At 45.2% G+C, this 20,200-nt stretch overlaps 4 protein-coding genes; 2 read left to right on the top strand and 2 right to left on the bottom strand.

Annotated features, from left to right (window-relative positions):
* Positions 1–62: 62 nt before the first annotated feature.
* Positions 63–2,436, top strand: FFUJ_06339 (related to conserved oligomeric golgi complex component 4; the record flags this gene model as incomplete). XM_023579653.1 has 2 exons in its annotated part: positions 63–1,199; positions 1,249–2,436. The coding sequence occupies 2 exons, from the start codon at positions 63–65 to the stop codon at positions 2,434–2,436; spliced, it is 2,325 nt and encodes a 774-aa protein (XP_023432451.1).
* A 325-nt stretch (positions 2,437–2,761) lies between these two features.
* On the bottom strand, positions 2,762–7,602 carry FFUJ_06338 (related to ABC1 transport protein; the record flags this gene model as incomplete). XM_023579652.1 has 6 exons in its annotated part: positions 2,762–2,791; positions 2,848–3,410; positions 3,462–3,704; positions 3,773–5,360; positions 5,553–5,651; positions 5,716–7,602. The coding sequence occupies 6 exons, from the start codon at positions 7,600–7,602 to the stop codon at positions 2,762–2,764; spliced, it is 4,410 nt and encodes a 1,469-aa protein (XP_023432795.1).
* A 5,325-nt stretch (positions 7,603–12,927) lies between these two features.
* On the top strand, positions 12,928–17,384 carry FFUJ_06337 (related to multidrug resistance protein; the record flags this gene model as incomplete). XM_023579651.1 has 3 exons in its annotated part: positions 12,928–13,134; positions 13,180–16,115; positions 16,169–17,384. The coding sequence occupies 3 exons, from the start codon at positions 12,928–12,930 to the stop codon at positions 17,382–17,384; spliced, it is 4,359 nt and encodes a 1,452-aa protein (XP_023432450.1).
* Positions 17,385–17,866: 482 nt separating this feature from the next.
* FFUJ_06336 (related to methyltransferase) lies at positions 17,867–19,207 on the bottom strand (the record flags this gene model as incomplete). XM_023579649.1 has 4 exons in its annotated part: positions 17,867–18,362; positions 18,412–18,622; positions 18,682–18,866; positions 18,918–19,207. The coding sequence occupies 4 exons, from the start codon at positions 19,205–19,207 to the stop codon at positions 17,867–17,869; spliced, it is 1,182 nt and encodes a 393-aa protein (XP_023432449.1).
* Between the last annotated feature and the right edge of the window lie 993 nt (positions 19,208–20,200).

Here is a 20,200-nt window from a genome sequence, read left to right as displayed (position 1 = left end):
AACTTGGTCGAGAGCCGCTCCTGCCTGTCTGGTAACTTGAGCCTAACATTTGCCCCTATACAATGGCCAAGACCAAGGACCTGATGGCTGTCTCGTCGGAGGCTGAGCTCAGACATGTGTTGGACCAACTCCATGAGCAGGAGGACGCTCTCATCTACAAGCTTGATGCCCCAATGAAGGACAGTAGGAACTTGTATCAAGATATTGACGGCCTTGATAGTCTCCATGGAAACCTGGATATGCAACTCATCGTAGCTCGAAGCATCCATAGCGCAATACTATCTCCCGCAGGCGACACCGCTGGGCGACTATCCACCATGATACGCGCTTTAGATATGGAGAAGAGAAGAGTAGAAGCTACGCTAATGGTTATCGAGCAAGTTATGGAGCTCAAGACGTGTATAGCTGGTCTCATAGGCAGCATGGGTGCTCCTCAGGACTGGGAGGCTGCCGCCAACTACCTCTCACGCGCATCGGATATACCCGAGGATATTGTTCGCGGGGACTTCGCTCTAACCGTCGTCCCGAGCATTGAGGCTCCAGATCCCCCATGGACTACAATTCAGACTGCTCGCAAAAGCCTCTGCGCTCTATTCTTGAGGGAATTCAACGCCGCTGCCGCACAAGGTGACGGCGCAAAGGTCGCACGGTTCTTCAAGCTATTCCCAGTCATTGGAGGTGGTGCGGAGGAAACGGGGCTGGAAGCCTACGGACAGTATATCTGCCAAGGTATGGCGGAAACAGCCCGATCAGCTCTCAGGCGACCACAAGAGGAACGTGGCAGACAGAACGATTTGTTTTACGCAAATAACCTAGCACGACTCCTTGAGCACATTGTGCAAATCACCAACAGCCACAGTGGTCTGGTAGAGAGGCACTACGGCGCTGATAAAGTCGTGAAGGTCATTGAAAGACTTCAAAAAGAGGCTGACATACAGGGCGGAATTATCTTGGATACTTGGAACGAAGAGCGGTCGTTTGCCAGGATTATGGCTGACATTAAGAATTACCCATTCTCTTTTCTCTCGAAAAGCATGGTGCCATTTCAGAGAGGCATTAGTTTTGCGCTACGAGGCAACGAAACGAACAAGGCTAAAGTCAACTTGGACGTGAAGAAGGTTGAGGAGCTGTTTGGAGAAATGACATCAATGCTGAAGAGTTGGTCACTTTACAAACGATTTGTTACAAGTAGATGCAAGGTGAGAAACAAATCTATATATGCTATCACTTACTGACCATCGGCTTTAGGGCGTTCTCGACCAAGAAGAAAAGCAACCGCCTCCGAAATTTCTGGATCAATGTGATCTACACAAGAAGGTCTCAGAGAAGCTCATCGAGCCATATAAACTTACGGCAACATTTCTCTTCCGAAGATCAGTAGAGAAGGCTTTTGAGATGGATACTGCGCCAAGTGGCCTCTCACTATTGAAGCCATGCGATGGCAGTCCACCATTTATTCTGCAAGCCTTAGACGACGTAATGTACGTCGTGGACAATCTTCTACAGCATGTCCTATCTACGGGAAACAGAGAGGTGACCGTCTCTGCCACATCGGCTATCAGCAGGGTCCTCGAATCGGATTTCATCGGGATCATCCATAGGCGCATGAAAGATGAGTGCTATCCCAAAGCAGCCGCTCAGGGTGGGTTTCCACGGGAGGAAAAAGTCATCAGCTTCATGGTTTTGATGAACACTCTTGACATGGCAAAAGAGTACTTAGACCGTATTTTAACCTCCAGAGGCTACGTCTCAGAAGCCCAAGGTGCTGATGTGGCTATCTCATCTACGCGAACACTCAACGACTCCTTTACGTTTGGCAGGGATGCCGAAATGGTTGCGAATGGACTTCGGAGGCTGAAAGATGCACTATGTGCTAAAGCTACAGAGCTTCTGAACAATGGCATACTTGCACTGTTTGATGAGGTGTTGTGGCCTCGGATCAGGCTGATCCTCACAACCTCTTTCCAAAACGCTGTTTATGATGTGTCGGAAGGGGAGCCATTGGCCGAAGAGGATGTTGATGGAGAGACAATACAGCAAGTGTCGTTGCGATTCGAGGGCGAGTGGTTGGCCTTGACACGGCCACTGAAGCACATCATGACGCCGAGAACATACGCAGCGTTGGCTTGCCTCGCAGCTAACAAGCTGGCAAGGGTGCTAGAGAAGCGTGCTTGGAGTTCCTCTGGTCGTGTGACTACATTTGGCGGTTTGTGGTTGGAGTCGGACTTCTCTGGTATCATAAGCGTCATCGCCAACGACGACTACGCCCTTCGCACACCGTTTGCCCGATTGCAAGAGATTCTTGAAGTTGCTAACATGGAAGACGATGAATGGGATGAGCTTGAATCAGCATACGGCTCGTCTAGGCAAGAAAGGAGCAGGTTACTACTCAGCGACGAGGACATAGAATGGTCGCGTAAGATCGTGAGAAGATAGTCATTAAGCCAACAAACACAGCAAGTTTATCAGCTAAGCGATGCTCCGCTATGAACCATCTCACTAGTGACATTGAGCTTAGATGTCGTCTACTTCAGTCTTGAGACCTATACTAGTCTGAATTTACATCTAGGTAGCCTAATAGTAATCTTGTAGAAGTTTAGGTAAAGATTTAGGATGAGAAAGCCTTAAGTGAGGGCAAAGTTATGTATTAAATGAGGTAACTAGTGTTCCTCTCTATGTATAGTCTATGGTCAAGTTTTCATCGTACCCGTCACAAATCTTGCAAACCCATCACATCGTCTATAATTAACGTCTTTGCTCTTTAGCGTCGGTTGAAGTTGAGGAAGCGGCTCTGAAATAGAAGTTAGCAATCGTTCTCAAGGATGGTGCTCAAACAGAATTACGTACCGCCAAGATAATGATGATTAAGTTACTTGCGATGAAGCAAGCATAGATACCCAAATCTCTCCAGCGATTGTTGAAAGAGAGATCAAAGGTACTGTAAAACTCATCGCCCACCTTGTACGCGCAATACTCGCAGTCCCTTGTGTCGTCATTAACAAGATAGCCACGACCGCCATTGGCGAAGAAGGGCTCCATGTACTCTCCACAAGTACTGTTAGAAGGCGAAGTGAAGCGGTTGAGTTCGCTTTGCTTGCAGACAACCTCAACACCGTGGAGGGCAGTTGTGACCATCGAGCTGATCAGACGGGTGAAAGGGTCCAGTTGGTACATCCAGGCACGCCAGAAACCAGGAATTTGAGGCTTGGGGATCGTAACACCACAGAACAAGGCGAAGTTGATGATGATGAATGGATCAAATTGCGCTGAGATGAAGGGTGAGGGGGTGATACTGGCGAGGGCCTGTCCCAGAGTGACTGAGAATAACTCAGTGATTAGGATAATGAAGAACTGGAATCCTGCTCGAGAAGGCTCGGTCTGGAGTCCGGGCATGAAGTAAATTGGGAGATCTGAAATGTGTGAGTAATGGATCACGCAGATTGTTGGCTTTGAGAACTTACAGAAAGCGACCGCACACATGATCGAGTAGGGCAACTCAGCCAGGACAACGGATGAGGAGAAGACAAAGGGCGAGTACATCTTTGATGACTGCTCTCTGAAGAAGAGAGCTCGCTTGATGTGGAACATGACTTCGACTTGTGTGATGATGAGAGCGGGCAGAACAGTAACCTGGAACATGATGAAGACTCGGTTCTGCAGTGACGAACGAGAGTTGTCGAGGTTCAAGTACATGAGACCAGTGACTTATAAGAGGTTAGCTTAAGTCCTATAGTTTTACGGTAATTTAGGATAGACTTAGGGCAAAACTTACTGAGGGCGACAGCGACGTGACTGAAGATTCGAGTGAAGATGTAGTCAGGGGATCGCCAGAAAGACAGGAACATGCGCTTGCAAACAACCATCATCTGATGCTTGAAAGGGGAAGCATATTCCTTCTCCAGCTCAGGATCGTTGACAGTGACCGCGGCACCAGCAGCCTGACGCTCGCGCTTCAGTCGAATGATGGTCTCCTTAACATCAGCAAACTCTGCACTATCCTCCCAGATATCGGCCCAGTCACGGTCTCCAACACGGGGAGCGCTTCCGGCACCAATGGCTTCAAGCATGTACTCAGCAACGTTATCAGTAGGACCAGCCTCAGCGCCATGGCTCTTGAGATAGCTTCGCAGAACGTGAGCATCCTTGCCAATATCGCCAAAGTAAACGGTGCGACCACCGCGCTGGAGCAGAAGAAGACGATCGAAGTTCTCGAACAGAGCGGCGTTGGGTTGATGAATAGTGCAAAGAATAGCCTGGCCTGAAGCAGCGAGCTTCTTGAGGAAGCGGACGATGTTGAAGGCACTCTGACTGTCAAGACCGGAAGTGGGCTCATCGAGGAAAAGCATCAGCTCAGGCTTGGCAGCAAGCTCGACACCGATAGTGACACGCTTTCGCTGTTCGACGGTAAGACCGAATTCAGGGGTTCCAATGATAGCGTCGGCGATGGACTCCATCTCGAGAAGGGAGATGATCTCTTCGACATAGGCATAGCGCTCCTCCATAGGCACGTGGAATGGCTGCCGGAGTTCAGCAGAGAAACGGAAGGCCTCGCGGACGGTCTGAGTAGGCTCGTGAACATCGAGCTGTTCGGCATATGAAGTGGATCGCTGGAAGGTCTTGCCTGGCTTCATAGCGTCGATGAGGATGTCTCCGGAGATAACACCAATGTTCTTGCGAGCTGCGAGGACATCCAGAAGAGTAGTCTTTCCGGCACCGGAGGCACCCATCAGAGCGGTAAGCTCACCTGGGCGAACGTAACCGAAGACGTTGTTAAGAAGTCGGCGTTCGCCTCCTGGTACAGGAACGTCATAGTTGAGGTTCTCCCAAGTGAGTACCCTTTCAGACTTGATGGTGATTTCGGAGCCCTCTTCGTTGGACTTGTCCTTGGTGCGACTATCTTTCTTAGCCGCGAGTTTCTCATTGAGAACCTTTCTCTCCTTGTTGGGCTTAGCATAGACCTTGGCAGCATTTCCTCCCATGCCAAAGTTGACGAATTCTCCGAGGACGACGTTGAGGATCAGAAAGAAGACGATAAGGGACATGACAATGCCCCAGTTCCTCCAAAGATCTCCGACATGGTAAGAGAAGCCTTGAGCAACGTAGTCGCTGCCAGAGACGAGGGTGGTACCGGCTTTCGAGCCAGCAAGCGTGCAAACTTGGTGGTTGATATCGGTATATTGGGGGCCCGCGGGGATCAGACTGTCTGCCGTGCAGGTCATTTCCAAGGATTTGAACTCATTCATCATCATTGCCGAGAAACTCAGTCCAAGGGGATTGATCCAGAAGATCCATCGGAGCCAGACCTGCTCTTGCTCATATTGGATGATGTAGCCTGACGTGACTACAAACAATGTGATTACCTGGGTATGGTTAGCAATTGAACGATTCCCAGGCCTCCAGTTTCCTATGTTCCGCCTCATCGTGATGTTTGATCTTGGTGATGTGGTATTGAATCCACCAACCACGTTCGATCCACAAGTCGGCGCACTTGCGCCACACCCGTGAATAGTCTCGTGTAAGGACAATAGATGGGAGATTCAAGATCAACTTACAACAACAGCAAACTTGATAGCCTGATCAAAGCCTGGCGATATGCAGCCGATGATTCTGAAGAATAGAGTCATGGCAATATTTCCCGACAGAATCATGAGCTACCGCGTCAAAATGAGTTAGTTTATGTCACAACATCCAATACCGCTGCGGGAAGATACTAACATAGAATGTAAAGAAGGAACCGGCGTCTCGGACCAGGTTGGTCATGAAGTACACGATAATACTGAAGACCAAGATCTGCGAGGCAGCAAAAACCTGGTCGACGAAGATCTGGGCAATCCATAAAGCTGACGGTCTGTGGAACGCATATGCCTTGTGCTTGTTCACAATCGTTCTGCCGGTCATAGTACTAGCGAGTTCCGAAAAGGCCTGGAAAGCGTTGAAAAGAAGGGCTACAAAGAGCAGACCTCCCTTGCTGAATGCACTAGCTGAAGTCTTTCCGAGATTGAGGTAGAGGGTTCCGAGGACAATGGCGATAACGATGCTGCGGAACCATCCAACAAAGAGGTTGAATCGATCCTGCAGCTTGAGAGTGAACTGGCGCTTCATAAGGGCCCAAACCTGCAGATGGAAGCCAACTTGGTAGACTGAACGCTTGGATGTTCCACGCTTTCCCTCCTTCACAGCGAGCTGGAAGTTGTTATGCGTTTCCTCTTCGTGTGCGAGAGAAGCCTTGTACTCAGCCATCTCGGCTTCCAAGGACTTGAAAGCATCGGATTTCTTGAAGGCCTGCTCGAGAGTCTCAGGGTCGTGAGGGGTGTTTTCTTCGGAGCGACCCGGGGCGTACTCCCTCTCGAAGGCATCCGTGCAGCCTGTCAGGTAGTCGGCGCTGGTCTGGCGGGGACGAGGGGCGAAGCCAAGGCTCTCGAAATAGCTACGGGCAGAGGCAGCTGGGCCAAAGTAGACCTCCTTGCCGCCGTCAATAACCATAACCTTGTCAAAAAGGTTGTAGATGTTCTCGGAAGCCTGATACAGGGAGACGAAAGTGGTGGTCTTGTACAGGTTGGTCTGGATTCGCAGGGACTTAGCAAAATCGAGAGCGGTACTGGCGTCAAGACCTCGAGTGGAGTTATCCCACGAGAAGACTGCACCACTGCAGATCATAGCCTCTGCAATACTGACTCGCTTTCTCTCACCACCACTGACTCCACGGACGAAATGGTCACCAACGATGGTGTGGCGGGTATGCTCAATGTTGAACATCTTGAGAAGCGTGGTGATAACACTCTCCTTGAACTCCTGCTTGGACATGTTTCCAGGTCTCAACTTTGGCATCTTCGTATCGAGAGCAAAGCCAAGGGTCTGCTCAACAGTAAGGGTGGGGTGGTGAATGTCGTCTTCGGCAGAGTATACAGCTTCACCACGGTACTGGTCGAATTCGGTGTTCTTCCACTTTCCGTACAGGACCTCGCCCTCAACCGCGGTGTAGCCCCAGCGCTGGTTGGCGATGGTCTTGAGGAATGTGGTACATCCTGAGCCGGGTTTGCCTAGAACAAGTACCATCTCGCCGGGCTTACAAACACCCTTGAACCTATCGAGAAGGGCGACCTGCTCAGGCTTGGGGCCGAGGCCGAGCATTCGGATAACAGGGGTGATAACGTCGAAGAAGTTCACAAAGGCATCGGGAAAGGTAGGCACAAAATTGGACATGCCACCATAGCCCTTGACGGTCAGGTCGTTCCAGTAGACACCAATGTGCTTGGACTTGATGCCAACCTCCCTCTCCCGATCAAGACCGCCGCGAAGAGCAGCCTCAAGATCAAAGATGGACTCGACCTCATTATCTTCAGCATGGGTGTTCTTTTCAGGATCGCCGACGCTAGCTCTGCTCTTCCTTCTGCTAGCTCTCGAGACACCAGTAAACTCTCTCTGAAGCTCAGCGAACTCAGCCTCAGCTTGCTCAATAGATACGCCACCGTTGTTTTGCTCAGCAGGGCCGTGGCGTGTCGAGTCGGTATCGATAGAGTTGCGATAAGCAGGATCAGCCTGCTCAGTGTGATGGTTGGCAGCAATGGCCTCCTCAGCCTTTCCAAGGTCTTTTTCCGCCATGGTGACTTATATCGGTTGGGTCGTGCGTGTAAGTCGTTTTTTACTGGGAGCCCAAGGTCACCCGTCGCGAAAAGGAGTAGTACACTAAGACGAACTCAGTTGAAATGGCGTATTAATTAGAAGAATTAGAGGAATAAAGAATGATTATTATAAAAAGTTATATGATACAGCAGCCAATGTGTTTGATCACAGGCTCACCGTTAACAAACAAGAGAGAGAGAGGGCGCATGGGAAAAAGATGCCGACATCCCGCACTATAAGTCAACAAAGGTGCGTGCAGCCAAAAAAGTTAAAATGGGTCTATATTCTCCTTTGGAACAATTTGATCCGGCATTACCAATCAACAACACGAAGCGTCCGTTGTAAATGTCCGCAGGTAGGGGCAGGGGTTAAGTCGGCTCCACCAGCTGGGAATTGCTTCAGACAAGGAACTTCCACCTGAGTCAAGTGGACGAGTAAGTCAGCGCCGTGGGGCAGATGCGCAGGATTTGACTCATCTCGGCTAAGAACCTCCCCCAAGGCCGAGGTGGGAAAGAGTCTGATTGGTTTAGTGAAATAAGGTAAAGGATTGACACCCTCCGACGGGGAAGCTAGGGGGACTATTTAACTCTGCTTACGAGTTTTAGGCGTGTATATCCGAAAATCTCGGGTTGTGGGGGTCTCTGAACTGATGAAAAAGAGCTATTCTCTACAAAATTTGGATCTGATAATGAATTGTTTCTCTCGTTCACAGACTTATTCGGACTCAGGTGCCGTGTCAACGTTTTGAGTTCATCACTGCAACGCAACATTGAAACCCAAAGCTCGGGTATCATATCCACCCAATCTCGCTCTGTGGAGAAAAAACAGTGGAAACGCCAAATGCTAAAAAAGGGCAACGGTTAAGAAATCTCGTCGACTCTCGCCCCGGCGCGGTACCTTAAGTCCGAGAATACGATTTTGAGTGGCTGCTTTGATTCAGCACTTTACGATCATTTCGATTCATAGCCAAAGATGGAATAGTACAGACGTCGGCCAGCCAAGAGGTTATAAGACATGCGTCGGCGTGACACATTGATTCTTTGTTAATATTGCAATGCAATGCAGTTCAATCTGAAGAGCTTTACAGTGATCGGATGAATCTCCCCGCGATGAGATCATCTTACCAAGATCGTTTGGAGATTCACATTCACGATCACTCTTTTCATGATATGACATCTCAGCTTCACATGGCAGCGGATCCTTGTCATTCCTCTAATCAATCTGAACAGGGATTGACCGGCGAGACCCACCTATAAGCTGCGTTTCAGGGCAACGCTCCCAACAACTCAATTTAAGCCGGCTTTTTTAGGGGCTTAAATTAGGGGGGAAGGTAAATTAAATTAAGGTATATTTTAAAGGTTAGGCTTGAATTAAATTAACTGACTTATAAGATTTTAGTATAATAGCTATAGGAAATAGCCCTATCTATTTTCTATAATTAGCTTCTTAAGTATTATATTATCTCTATTACCTTTAGATTAAGGCTATAATATTAATTTAATAATATTATTCTAGCCTAATTAAATAACCTCTCTATATTTAATAATTTAGTTAATATATATAAAATATTATAAGCTATTTTTAATAATATAAAATAGATATATTTATATTATCTCTATTATTTAATTAGTCTATAATTAATTTACTTAACTTTTTCTATTAAATATTAAAATAGCTTAATAATAGATATCCTATATAGCCTTATTTATTTTATATAGAAGGCAGTAGAAATACTATTAATCTTATTAAATTAAGAGACTATATTTTATATAGTAAGTAACTAAAGGGATTAAAGGTTTCTAACCTCTTAATTTTTAATATAAAAGGCTTTAAAGTATATATAAATAGCTTTAACCTTAATCTTATTATTAATTAAATAAATAAGGAATTTTAGCTATATATTAGGATAAAGGATTATTACTGCCTAATAGACTAGTAATAAGATAATCTTCTTTCTATAGATATATAGCTTATTTATAGTATTAGTAATAGCCTTATAGGCCTAACTATTTATTGCTTATAGAGGTAGGGCTTAATTTATTAAAGAAGAATAAAAAGGTAAGGGATTTAGCAGAAAGGGATTTAAAGAGCTTAATAAAGCTATAGCTATAAAGAGATTGCTATAGTAATTATAGAGGTATATATATAGCTTTTTATAGCTATATATAATAAATAAAACTATAGCTTTCTTATAGCCTTTAAGCTTTTTAGTCTTTTCTTTAAAGGGATATAAAATATTTATAATTTAATATAAATAAGCCTAATTATTTAGGTATAGAATATCTCTTTTTAGAATTCTCTTTAAAGGTTTAGGGTTATTTTAGCTATAGATATAGAATTAGTTAATAATAGCCTATAGGCTAAAGGTATAGTTAATTATTATTAATATTAAATTCTATTTTATTTATTAATTAGGCTATAGCTAAATATAAAGAGATATATTATTAAAGCTTAAGGTATTCTCTATTTTATAGGCTTTATATATATATTATAACTAAAGCTTATAGCATTATAGTGTTTTTTATATAAATTAAATAATATTATATAGCTTCTTTATTGCCTTTAGGGTATACTATAACTCCTTATAGTTATTTATATAATTAGGGGTAGATTAAGTAGAAAACTAAAGGGTAAGAAGTAAAGCTTTAGCTATAAGATTAATAATATAACCTTAATACTAAAGTTAATAAATATTTACTTACTTATTAATTAGGTATAATAAGAAGTAACTTAGCTGCCTATAAAAAAGGGCTATAAGGTATATAGTATTTAATTTAATATTATTAAAAGTAAAGAAGCTAAGCTTATATAAAAGGAGATTAAAGGTCTTATATATATTATTAATAATAATAGCCTAATTTTTACTAAAATAGGCTTCTTTAAGCTTATAGAAAGTAATAACCTTATAGGTTAGAAATCTTACTACTATAATATAATAGGTAAATACTTTTAGAATAGTATGGCTATTTAGGGAGATCTATAGGTTAAAGGATAAGCTAATAAGGGATAAGGCTATAAGAAGCTTTTCTATAATAAGGGCTCTTTTTTTAATATATTATATAAAGAGCTAATTTTAAACTATAGTCCTACTTTTTAAAAGGGCTGCTTTAATAATTTTAGGCAGTATTAATAAAAGGCTATAGAAATAGATATATATAATAATATTAAGAGGGATAGCTATAGTAATAATTTAATTAAGAAGACTGTAATAAAAGCTTTTAATAGATAAGGCAATTAAGAGGGCAAGGGAGATATTTTTAAAGGCCTATATTATAGATAGCTATAATAAAGGCTATAGTAATAATAATATTAGCCTTTTAAAACTGCCTTTAGCTTTAAGGATATTATAGGCTAGTCTTAGGTGCTTATTATATAATAAAGAAGCCTAAAAAAAGTTATATAATCTATCTATAAAGTTATCCTTAATATTATATATCTTATAGAGCTAAAAGGCTATACTAATAGGGTAGTAATAATAGAGGGCAGTTAATATAAGGGTATAACTGTAATTAAAGACCTAGCTACAGTAAGGTATAACTTTATATACCTATTTTTTTAGTATAAAACAGTATTAATTACAGTAAAGTATTAAGAGGTTAAATAGCTTAAAGTAATGCCCCTTTTTAAATAGGGAAATTGCCTTAAGCTATTAGGCAATTAAAGAGGGCTTTTAAGATAGGGAAAATTTAATTACTAATATTTTTAATAATACTAGAAAAGATATTAATAATAGTAATATTAATATTATTATAGTATTATAAAAAAAATATAATTAAAAAAGAGGTTAAAAAGGCAATTTAGTAATAATTATAAAAAGCTAGCTCTTTTAGTATATAATATAAAATTAATATAAGGAAGTAAGGGGTTTTATTAAGGTTTAATTAGGCTAGATTTTTAATATTAAAAATCCTACTTTAAATCTACTATTTTTATTATAAAAAAGGCCTAAAAATTAGAAAAAATAAAAGATATTTATATATTACTATTTTTAATATATAGACTTATAGACTTATAAGTTAGGACCTTTATAGACTTAAATTATAGCGATTTTTCCTGACTTATAAGTCGGGGGGTTAGACTTAAATTAAGTTAAATGACTTAAATTATTGGGAGCGTTGTTTCAGGGGACAGTCTCCTAGAGGTCTCGTCCGGTTTACTGCGATTTTCGACGATCTCCGCCTCTGTCCGGTTTCTAGTCCGTTCTTCGTCCGCCGCCATCGGCCGAGTGAAACTCCGCCTCCCTTGTCAAAGAGGTTCTGCCGAATAATTTAGAAGATTCATAGAGTTTTATGGAATACGGATAGTTGCTGTAATTTTAGCTCTATGGAGTACATCATGTCAGGATCTTGATGTGAAATGGCCTTTTAAGTTTAGTGTCCCTTGTGATAAGATCTTTAATTCTGGTGATATACGAAGCTTCCATCATCGTACTCGGGTTCAGGCTTCAGCCAAGTGACTGTTGCCCTCCTCACTTCATCCTCGCTCTTCACCTGTGATTTTTCGACAAATCTTTGAACGCATCCTGAGCTTGGTTGCTAGTGTAAGCATTACCCAAACCTGGACCTATCAATTGGGAATCGCATTCAGAGCTGGCGTATGATGTTTGGTAGCATCTAATGGGTCCTTTCGATACTCTCCCTCTGTTGCAGAGTGTGTGGTATCGATAGGTTTCTCTATCAAAAGCCAGTTGCTAGCTTCTACAATTCTAATTGACAGCGATGATTTCAGAGACAGGCGCAGCAAGAGAACGTTGCACGGGAATCTGAAGATGAGAATGAGGCCAGAACCTGATCTCAGTTTACAGGACTTTAGAACAATATCTTCTAAACTTCAGTCATTCTAATGATGAATTTTGAAGAGACTTTATGTATATTTTTACCCGTCTTAGCAGACAATTATTCGGTAGTAGGATGACGTTGCTTGAATTCAGGTCAAGCAAGAGGCATCTTCCTGGGTATGAAGCTGTGTTCTTTCCTAAAACGGCAGGAGCTTGATCGCTGTCGTCATTCTACGTTACTCAATAGAACCTACGAATGCTTCAACTTAAACATCACATCAACCTCAACAAGTTGGAGTCCACGTGTTACCTGCCTACGAACTCTCATCAATGCGGTGATGCAAAATGCGGTGTCTTTGTCCGCGTGTGCAACGCGTAATTTTGGCCTTCCATGATGTTGGCTATCACTCAATCGGCCAATCTTTTGCCGTCTGACAGGCCCAAGAGGAACTTTTGACATGAGCGACATGCATTAAAAGGCAACGACTTCGCTTCTTATCTGTCTGCCCCCTTCAAGATCACGCAAAATGAGCTCAACTTGCCTAAATGATGGCTCCTGGGGACCTGGTGTTCGGGGATGTCGAGGCGATTTCGACTTCACCCAGAAATTCGAACGCATATTCCTCTCAATTATACCAACTGCGGTGTTCGTCGCGGCAGCTGTTGCCCGCATAGCCATTTTATTGCAGCGCGAAAGGATAGTTGGAGGTATCGTTCTTCAGTCGATTAAGATTGTGAGTCTGGGAAAGCGAATTTCGAGCTGATACTGACTAAAAAAGGCATTTCTGGCCGTTTATGCGATTATTCAGGTTGCGGTTCTAATTCTCATCGCGACTGGGGCCCCAGGCGTTGTCCACGGCCTCTCTATTGCTGGGTCATCCCTTGTAGCCACCGCCGCCTTCTTAGCGGTCATTTTATCCTCATTCGAGCACTCCTGTGCCCGAAGACCGTCGACTTTGCTCAATGTCTACATATTGCTCACGCTTCTGTTTGACATTGTGCAAACGAGAACGGCATGGCTTGCATCTCACCATGACATTCAGCCCCGCCTGTTTACTGCGTCTGTCGTCGTCAAAGCTATCATTCTATGTCTCGAGACGATTCCTAAAACAAAATGGATTCACTGGAATGCTGATGAGCATAGCCCAGAGGAGTCGAGCGGCATATTCAGCATTGGTGCTTTCGCCTGGCTGAACCAGCTTTTCATGAGAGGATATCGAGGGGTTTTGGTTATAGATGACCTTTATCCCCTCGACGAGAACATGGCTTCCAGCAAATTGTATAACCAGTTTGTCAAAAGGATCAGGGTGCATAGATACGACCGAGAGCTCAAGTCTGGACTTCTGAAGGACCTGGCCAGAACACTCATCAGCCCGTTCCTCCTCCCAATTGCCCCTCGCGTTGCCCTCATCGCCTTCAAATTCTGCCAGCCCGTCTTCATCGATGCTACTCTTGAGTACCTGCAGATGCCCGAGACGCCAGCGACGAAAAATATGGGTTACGGGTTGATCGGCGCAGCATTCCTCATTTACGCAGGCATTGGACTTTCTTCCGCCTTCTACGGCTACTACCAGGAAAAAGCCGTCTATATGATTCGAGGCTGCCTAGTCGCTGCGATTTACCAAAAGACAACACAGATGAAGATCACGGCCGCTGATGATTCTGCTGCTTTGACGCTTATGAGCGCTGATGTCGAACGCATTATCAGGGGTGCTGGGACAGCTCATGATATCTGGGCAAACAGTATAGAAGTAGCCATCGGTTGCTGGCTTCTGCATGGGAAGATCGGTCTAGCGTTCCTCTCTCCGCTTGTCGTGATCGGTGTTTGCGCTCTTTTGCTGTCCTGGTTAGTCACGTTCGTTGGCAAGAGGCAGAGCATATGGATGGCGAAGATCCAGAATAGAGTGGGATTGACTGCCAACGCCATCTCCCAGATGAAACTCTACAAAATCTCAGGTATTGCTGGACCTGTTGCAGATCTCATACAGACGCTCCGCGTTGGGGAGATCAAGGTTGGGAATAGTTATCGCTGGCTGTTGATAAGCGCTGCCGTGCTGGGCTTCTTCCCAATTTGCATCTCTCCAGTCGTTACCTTTGCATTCACGTCCACAAACTTGACTGTGAACACACTCTTCACTTCGCTATCATACATACTCCTGTTCACTACTCCCGTCATAGGTCTTTTCCAGAGCCTTCCGGGCATTTTTGCCGCCCTGACATGCATGGCTCGAGTGCAAAGATTCCTTGCTGCAGATCCACGCCACGATTTCCGAATCCATGAAACTGCTTCCATTGCCGAGAAAGGTCCATCCAACCCGTCCAACGATGTAGCATTTTCTGTTGAGAACGGCTGCTTCGGATGGGGAGGTGAGAAATTGACACTGAGTCAAATACGTGCTTCTATTCCGGCCCACAAACTCACCATAGTGGTGGGCGAAGTGGCATCTGGCAAGACTACCTTCTGTAAGGCTTTACTTGGGGAGCTGCCTGTCGCTTCAGGGACCATCAGAACGTATATACCATCGCATCGCATCGGCTACTGTGAACAAACCCCTTTTCTTTACAATGCGAGCTTCCGAGAAAACATTGTTGGCCATTGCGCTTTTGATCAGGCCAAGTACGACGAAATCGTGGAAGCTACTATGCTCGCACCGGACGTTATACTTTTACCACAAGGTCATGATACAAAGATTGGCAGTAATGGGATTATGCTGAGTGGCGGTCAAAAGCAGCGTCTTTCGGTTGCTCGTGCTCTATATTCTGAAGCTGATCTGATGATTTTCGACGATATCCTAAGTGGTCTAGACCTGGATACTGAATCAGAGCTCTTTAGACGTGTATTTGGACCAGGGGGTATCACTCGTCGACGCAACGTCACCGTGGTCATCTGTACACATTCCGTCAGGAACCTACCTCTGGCAGACCATATAATTGCTCTTGGTAATGGTACAGTCATCGAAGAGGGGAGTTTCCCGGACTTGATAGAGAACAAAAAGTATGTTCACAGCCTCGGCGTCAAGCACAGAGATACGGATTCTTCTTCGGATGATGAAAAGCCAATGACAAGAGTCACTGCTGCCACTGTCCCTATAATGCTTCCTCAGGACGTATCAGTGGCGGAAGATAAGGCACGACAACAAGGCGACTTCTCCATCTACAAGCACTATTTCAAGAGCGTTGGCTTCTGGCCAGTTATCATCGTCGCCGTGGCGGGCATGTTGACCGGTGTCTGTAATAGTCTTTCTAGTGTTTGGATCAAATTCTGGGCTGAAGACGCTTTTAACAGATCCTTTGCCTTCTACGTAGGTATCTATGGTATGCTGCGAGCTGGCTATATGGTCTTCTTGTTCTGCAATGGAGTTACAACATTGATCAAGATGACTGCATCGGCAGGTACTGAACTACACGAGCGCGCAATTTTGACTGTTATCTCTGCGCCGCTGAGGTTCTTCTCAAAGACTGACACCGGTATTGTGACGAACCTGTTCTCACAAGATATGACTCTTCTGGATATGGAGCTCCCACTGGCCCTGACCAACTTTTCCCTGGACGTCTCTAATGCATTTGGCACTGCATTCGTTGTAGCTACCGCGTCGCCATATCTCGCAGTTGGGTACCCCTTTTTGATGGGTATTCTATACTTTATCCAGAGCTTTTATCTCAAAACTTCTCGCCAGATTCGACTCCTCGACCTTGAGGCTAAAAGCCCATTGTAGTAAGTGTTGGTTTGCTACGAGCCGATATCGAAGTTCTAACTCTTCATTTTAGTACACATTTCACGGACACAATCAAAGGTGTTGCAACTATTCGGGCCTTTGGGTGGGAACAATTTGACATTGCCCACAGCAACAAACTTCTCGACACATCCCAGCGCCCAGCGTACCTCCTGGCAATGATTCAACAATGGCTCGCCACGTTGCTTCACTTCATCGTTACAGGCACCGCCGTTCTTCTTATTGCTCTTGCAACTCAGCTTCGAACCAATGCAGGTTTGACTGGCGCCAGTCTGATCTCTCTCTTGACCTTCAGTGAAGCCTTGTCAAACCTCATTACTAGTTACACCTCTCTTGAGACGTCACTAGGTGCTGTGAGCCGATTAAGGTCTTTCAGCGAAACTGTTGAGACAGAGAACAAACCTGGCGAAGTCATCGAGCCCCCTGAGACCTGGCCTCGTAGTGGCAGCATACAAGTTCACAAGGTCTCTGCCTCTTACGATTCTCCTAGCAACGAGCAAGACGAAGCTACTTCTGCCTTGGCACTACGTGATCTCGAGCTGGACATCTTGCCCGGCCAGAAAGTAGCAATTTGTGGCCGTACAGGAAGTGGAAAGTCAACTCTGATCCTTCTCCTCCTACGTCTCATCGATCCTCTCCCCTCTTGCGATTCGAACATGATGATCGACGACATTTACCTTCATCAAATAGACCGCGCCACCTTGCGCAAGCGCGTCATTTGCATTCCCCAGGACGCAGTATTTCTTCCTGATGGCAGCTCTGTCAAAGATAACATCGACCCTTACAAGGCAGCCACGGACGTAGAATGCTTCAACGTTCTTAACACAGTGCGGTTATCAGGCTTTGTCCAAGACAAAGGCAGCCTCAACGCTGGTATGAGCGCCGAAGACCTCAGTGCTGGACAAAAGCAGCTCTTCAGTCTTGGTCGAGCGATCCTTCGCCGTAGAGTGCGCGATCGCCTTGCTGGGGGTGAGAAGCGAGGTGGATTGCTGTTGCTTGACGAAGTGAGCAGCAGTGTCGACAAAGTCACAGACAGGGCTATGCAAGAGATTATTCGTGAAGAATTCGAGAATTATACGATTGTCATGGTGTCTCATCGGCTTGAGATGGTAATGGACTTCTTTGACAGAGTTATTGTTATGGACAGGGGTACTGTTGTAGAGTCTGGTGGGCCAAGGGAACTCGTCGAGACGCCGGGAAGTCGATTTGGTGATCTCTGGGCTGTTGAGCATGACAGCAGGTCAGAATAGGATCTGTTCTTGTGATCATCTGAGAATATCATATGACATGTCACGAAGAGTTGAGTAAAAGATATTCTAGTCAGCTTGAAACATACTAGATCTCATTACAAGCTTGGATCAAGTCATATTACATGATCTAAGGTTTTCGGACTTAGGGCTGCTGCTGACCATCGCATGCTGAGTTTGCATTATATTACCGGATTTTGAAGATCTCATAATTTATGATAGTATTTCTCCGGCTATTTATTGTGTCGGCTGCCTAGCCATGAATGAAAGAAGAAAAAAATGAAAAATTGCTCAGTTACGCCTTGTGAGTGATGTTTTATCACGGCTCTAATTAGCCTTCTTATGCAATCCGTCAAACGCCAGGCCATGCTCCCATTTGTGTTGATGCTTTCTCATGCTGATGAAGTTATGTCTCGTCCAATCGTTATGAAATATGCAATGTCGTATATGCTCCGCGTCGTGGTGTCTCCAGCAACACCCGGCTCTCACGCGTCCTCCCTGATCGGTCTCTGCGAAATCAGGGGCTTTCGGGCGTGAATGTTTAAGTAAGGGAAATAAGTATGGAACTTGGGTAAGCCATTGACTTCCTGAGTCAATGACTTTCGAACTTCGATAAGGAACATCTCGATCTGGAGCGCTGTCCAGCCGAGACCATCACGAAGCGGTTTTCGAGATATACCATGGAGCGACAACATAACGACGTCTCTCAAAACATGGCCACATTCTTGAAGTCGTTTCTTCTTTGCCCATGGACCTAGTGGGCACTTGTAGGCTTTGGTTGTGATGTTTTCGAAGCCTGCTTCGTGTAGTTCGTGCCCTACGTGAGTGATGCCGTGGAGATCTGTGCCGAGCGCTAGCATCCCTTGATGGAGATACTTGCAATAGTCCCTCCAAGCGTACGGACCATCGCATGAGTCGTCGTCGCAAGCTGCGATGTAGTTAAACTCCTGTACTTCCACGTAACCCCCTGGTTTCAAGTGTCTGTGTGAGGGTCAGCTTGCGATCATATAAAGGCGAGTAAATGCCATACTTCCAGATTCGCTCCCAGAGCAATTCTCGATCTTGTATGGAATGAACTGTGTGGCGTATATGTATGTAGTCAAAGGTCTCGTCTCCATAGGTCCAACCAGCTTCGTGCTCTATGTCGTCGACAACAAACATAGCATTCTCCGGGACCCAGTCCGGCTGTATAGGGGAAAGGTCCATGCCGTGGAATTGCGAGTTGGGGTACATGTCGGCAACTATTCGGGTCAGCAATTAGACTCACGGTTTGGTATGAAATTCTTGAGGTGAGACTCACGGTCAATGCACCATTTTCCTATTCCAGTCCCGAGGTCGAGACATTCCGCTCCTGCTTCCAACAATTGCTCAATTGGCGCAAAGAAGAGTCTATCATCGCACAGGTACACAGTCAAATTATGCTTCAGCTCCTCTCGATCCTGCTCGGCCTCGTCGTTAGGGAAAAGGTATTTCCCGGCATGGTAGCTGTGATCTTCTGTCAGCCATTGAGCAAGGACGGTTCGTATTCATCCGTACCTATGATACCGCAAACCACCCTCTATAATGTGTTGTCGTATACTGTCGGTCAGACTCCGTGTTTCGTCGTCGTCGGTCGCATAATCGCCTCGCTCAATGCTTTGTATAAGAGCCGCCTCGTGGGCCGAGCCTACAGCCAATGGAGATGTCGTCGAAGACGCCGGCGAAGGGGGCACCATGTGGCGGGACACAAGATGTTGATCTTTTCCGGCGCCGTCTTTCGGGTTGGGGGTTTTGGAGGATGGAGAATCGCCGGATTGACGAGAGAATGAGTTTGGCGGCGAGTTCATTATCGTGAGCGCATTTACAGGGGTATGCGCATACCGCGGGTGATGATCGAGGGTCGACACAACAGAGATTTTATAGTGTTGAAGTCAGAAACAAACATTAAACAGAGAGAGTTTGAGCCGTTGAAGTAGGACAGGAGATAGTCAGGGAGTGGAAGACGCTAAGGTGAGATTGAGCGGGATGGCGCTCTCCTCCGTAGATCGACCTGACGTCAGTAACCTTATAGCGGATAAGGCGCCATAAGCTTAGGGGCCGTGTAAGTCAATGGAAGATGAAGCTAGGCCGATGCGTGGTGATATCTTGGCTTTGGTGTTGATGACAATGAGACCCCGTGGCATCGATATATAAAAAGTCAAGTTGAAGAGAAAGACTGATCAAGGGTTCAGGGCAGGTAAAGTAGAGTAGAGCAAAGGTCAGTTGAGTTGCTTTTTAAAAAAGAGACGGTAAACGTTAAGACCAGACCAAGTTGGGTTAGAGAGAATCCATTCCGAAGAGACTAAAAAGTTACTCCATACTGAGAACGACAGCGAAGGGGAGGCTATCAAGAAAAAAAGAGGAGAAATATGCACGCCTATTAATGATGTTAGGAAGGGATTGTCACTTTTTTACAGTTTTCTAGCGTGCTCATGACTAGCATATAAACCTCATCATATCATATCATATCATCACTTCTATCAGCTGGCAATGTCTGTCTGTATATCACGGTGACTGTGACTGTGACTGTGATGGCATGGCTACCGAGAATCTGGAAAAAGTCCATCGCTCTCCAAAAATACAGCACAAACAAAAATTGTGGCTGTCCCCAGATGACTAAAGAGGGGACCAGTTCCAGTCTGTTGGTACCGCTCAGAAGCCACCAGGCAAATCATAACGCCTCAAGTCAATCAGGAGCAAGGGTTTATGCAGTCTCGTCTGGCGGTCACAGTCTCACACACACTCACCTCCACCTTTTTCCGCTGCCTTTTCGGCTCCGCATTAAGGGTTGCACTGACATG

The sequence above is a fragment of the Fusarium fujikuroi genome, chromosome FFUJ_chr06 (assembly GCF_900079805.1).
Source record: "Fusarium fujikuroi IMI 58289 draft genome, chromosome FFUJ_chr06".
Taxonomy (NCBI): domain Eukaryota; kingdom Fungi; phylum Ascomycota; class Sordariomycetes; order Hypocreales; family Nectriaceae; genus Fusarium; species Fusarium fujikuroi.
The sequence above is the reverse complement of the archived record's forward strand: the minus strand, read 5'-3'. Positions and strand labels throughout refer to the sequence as shown.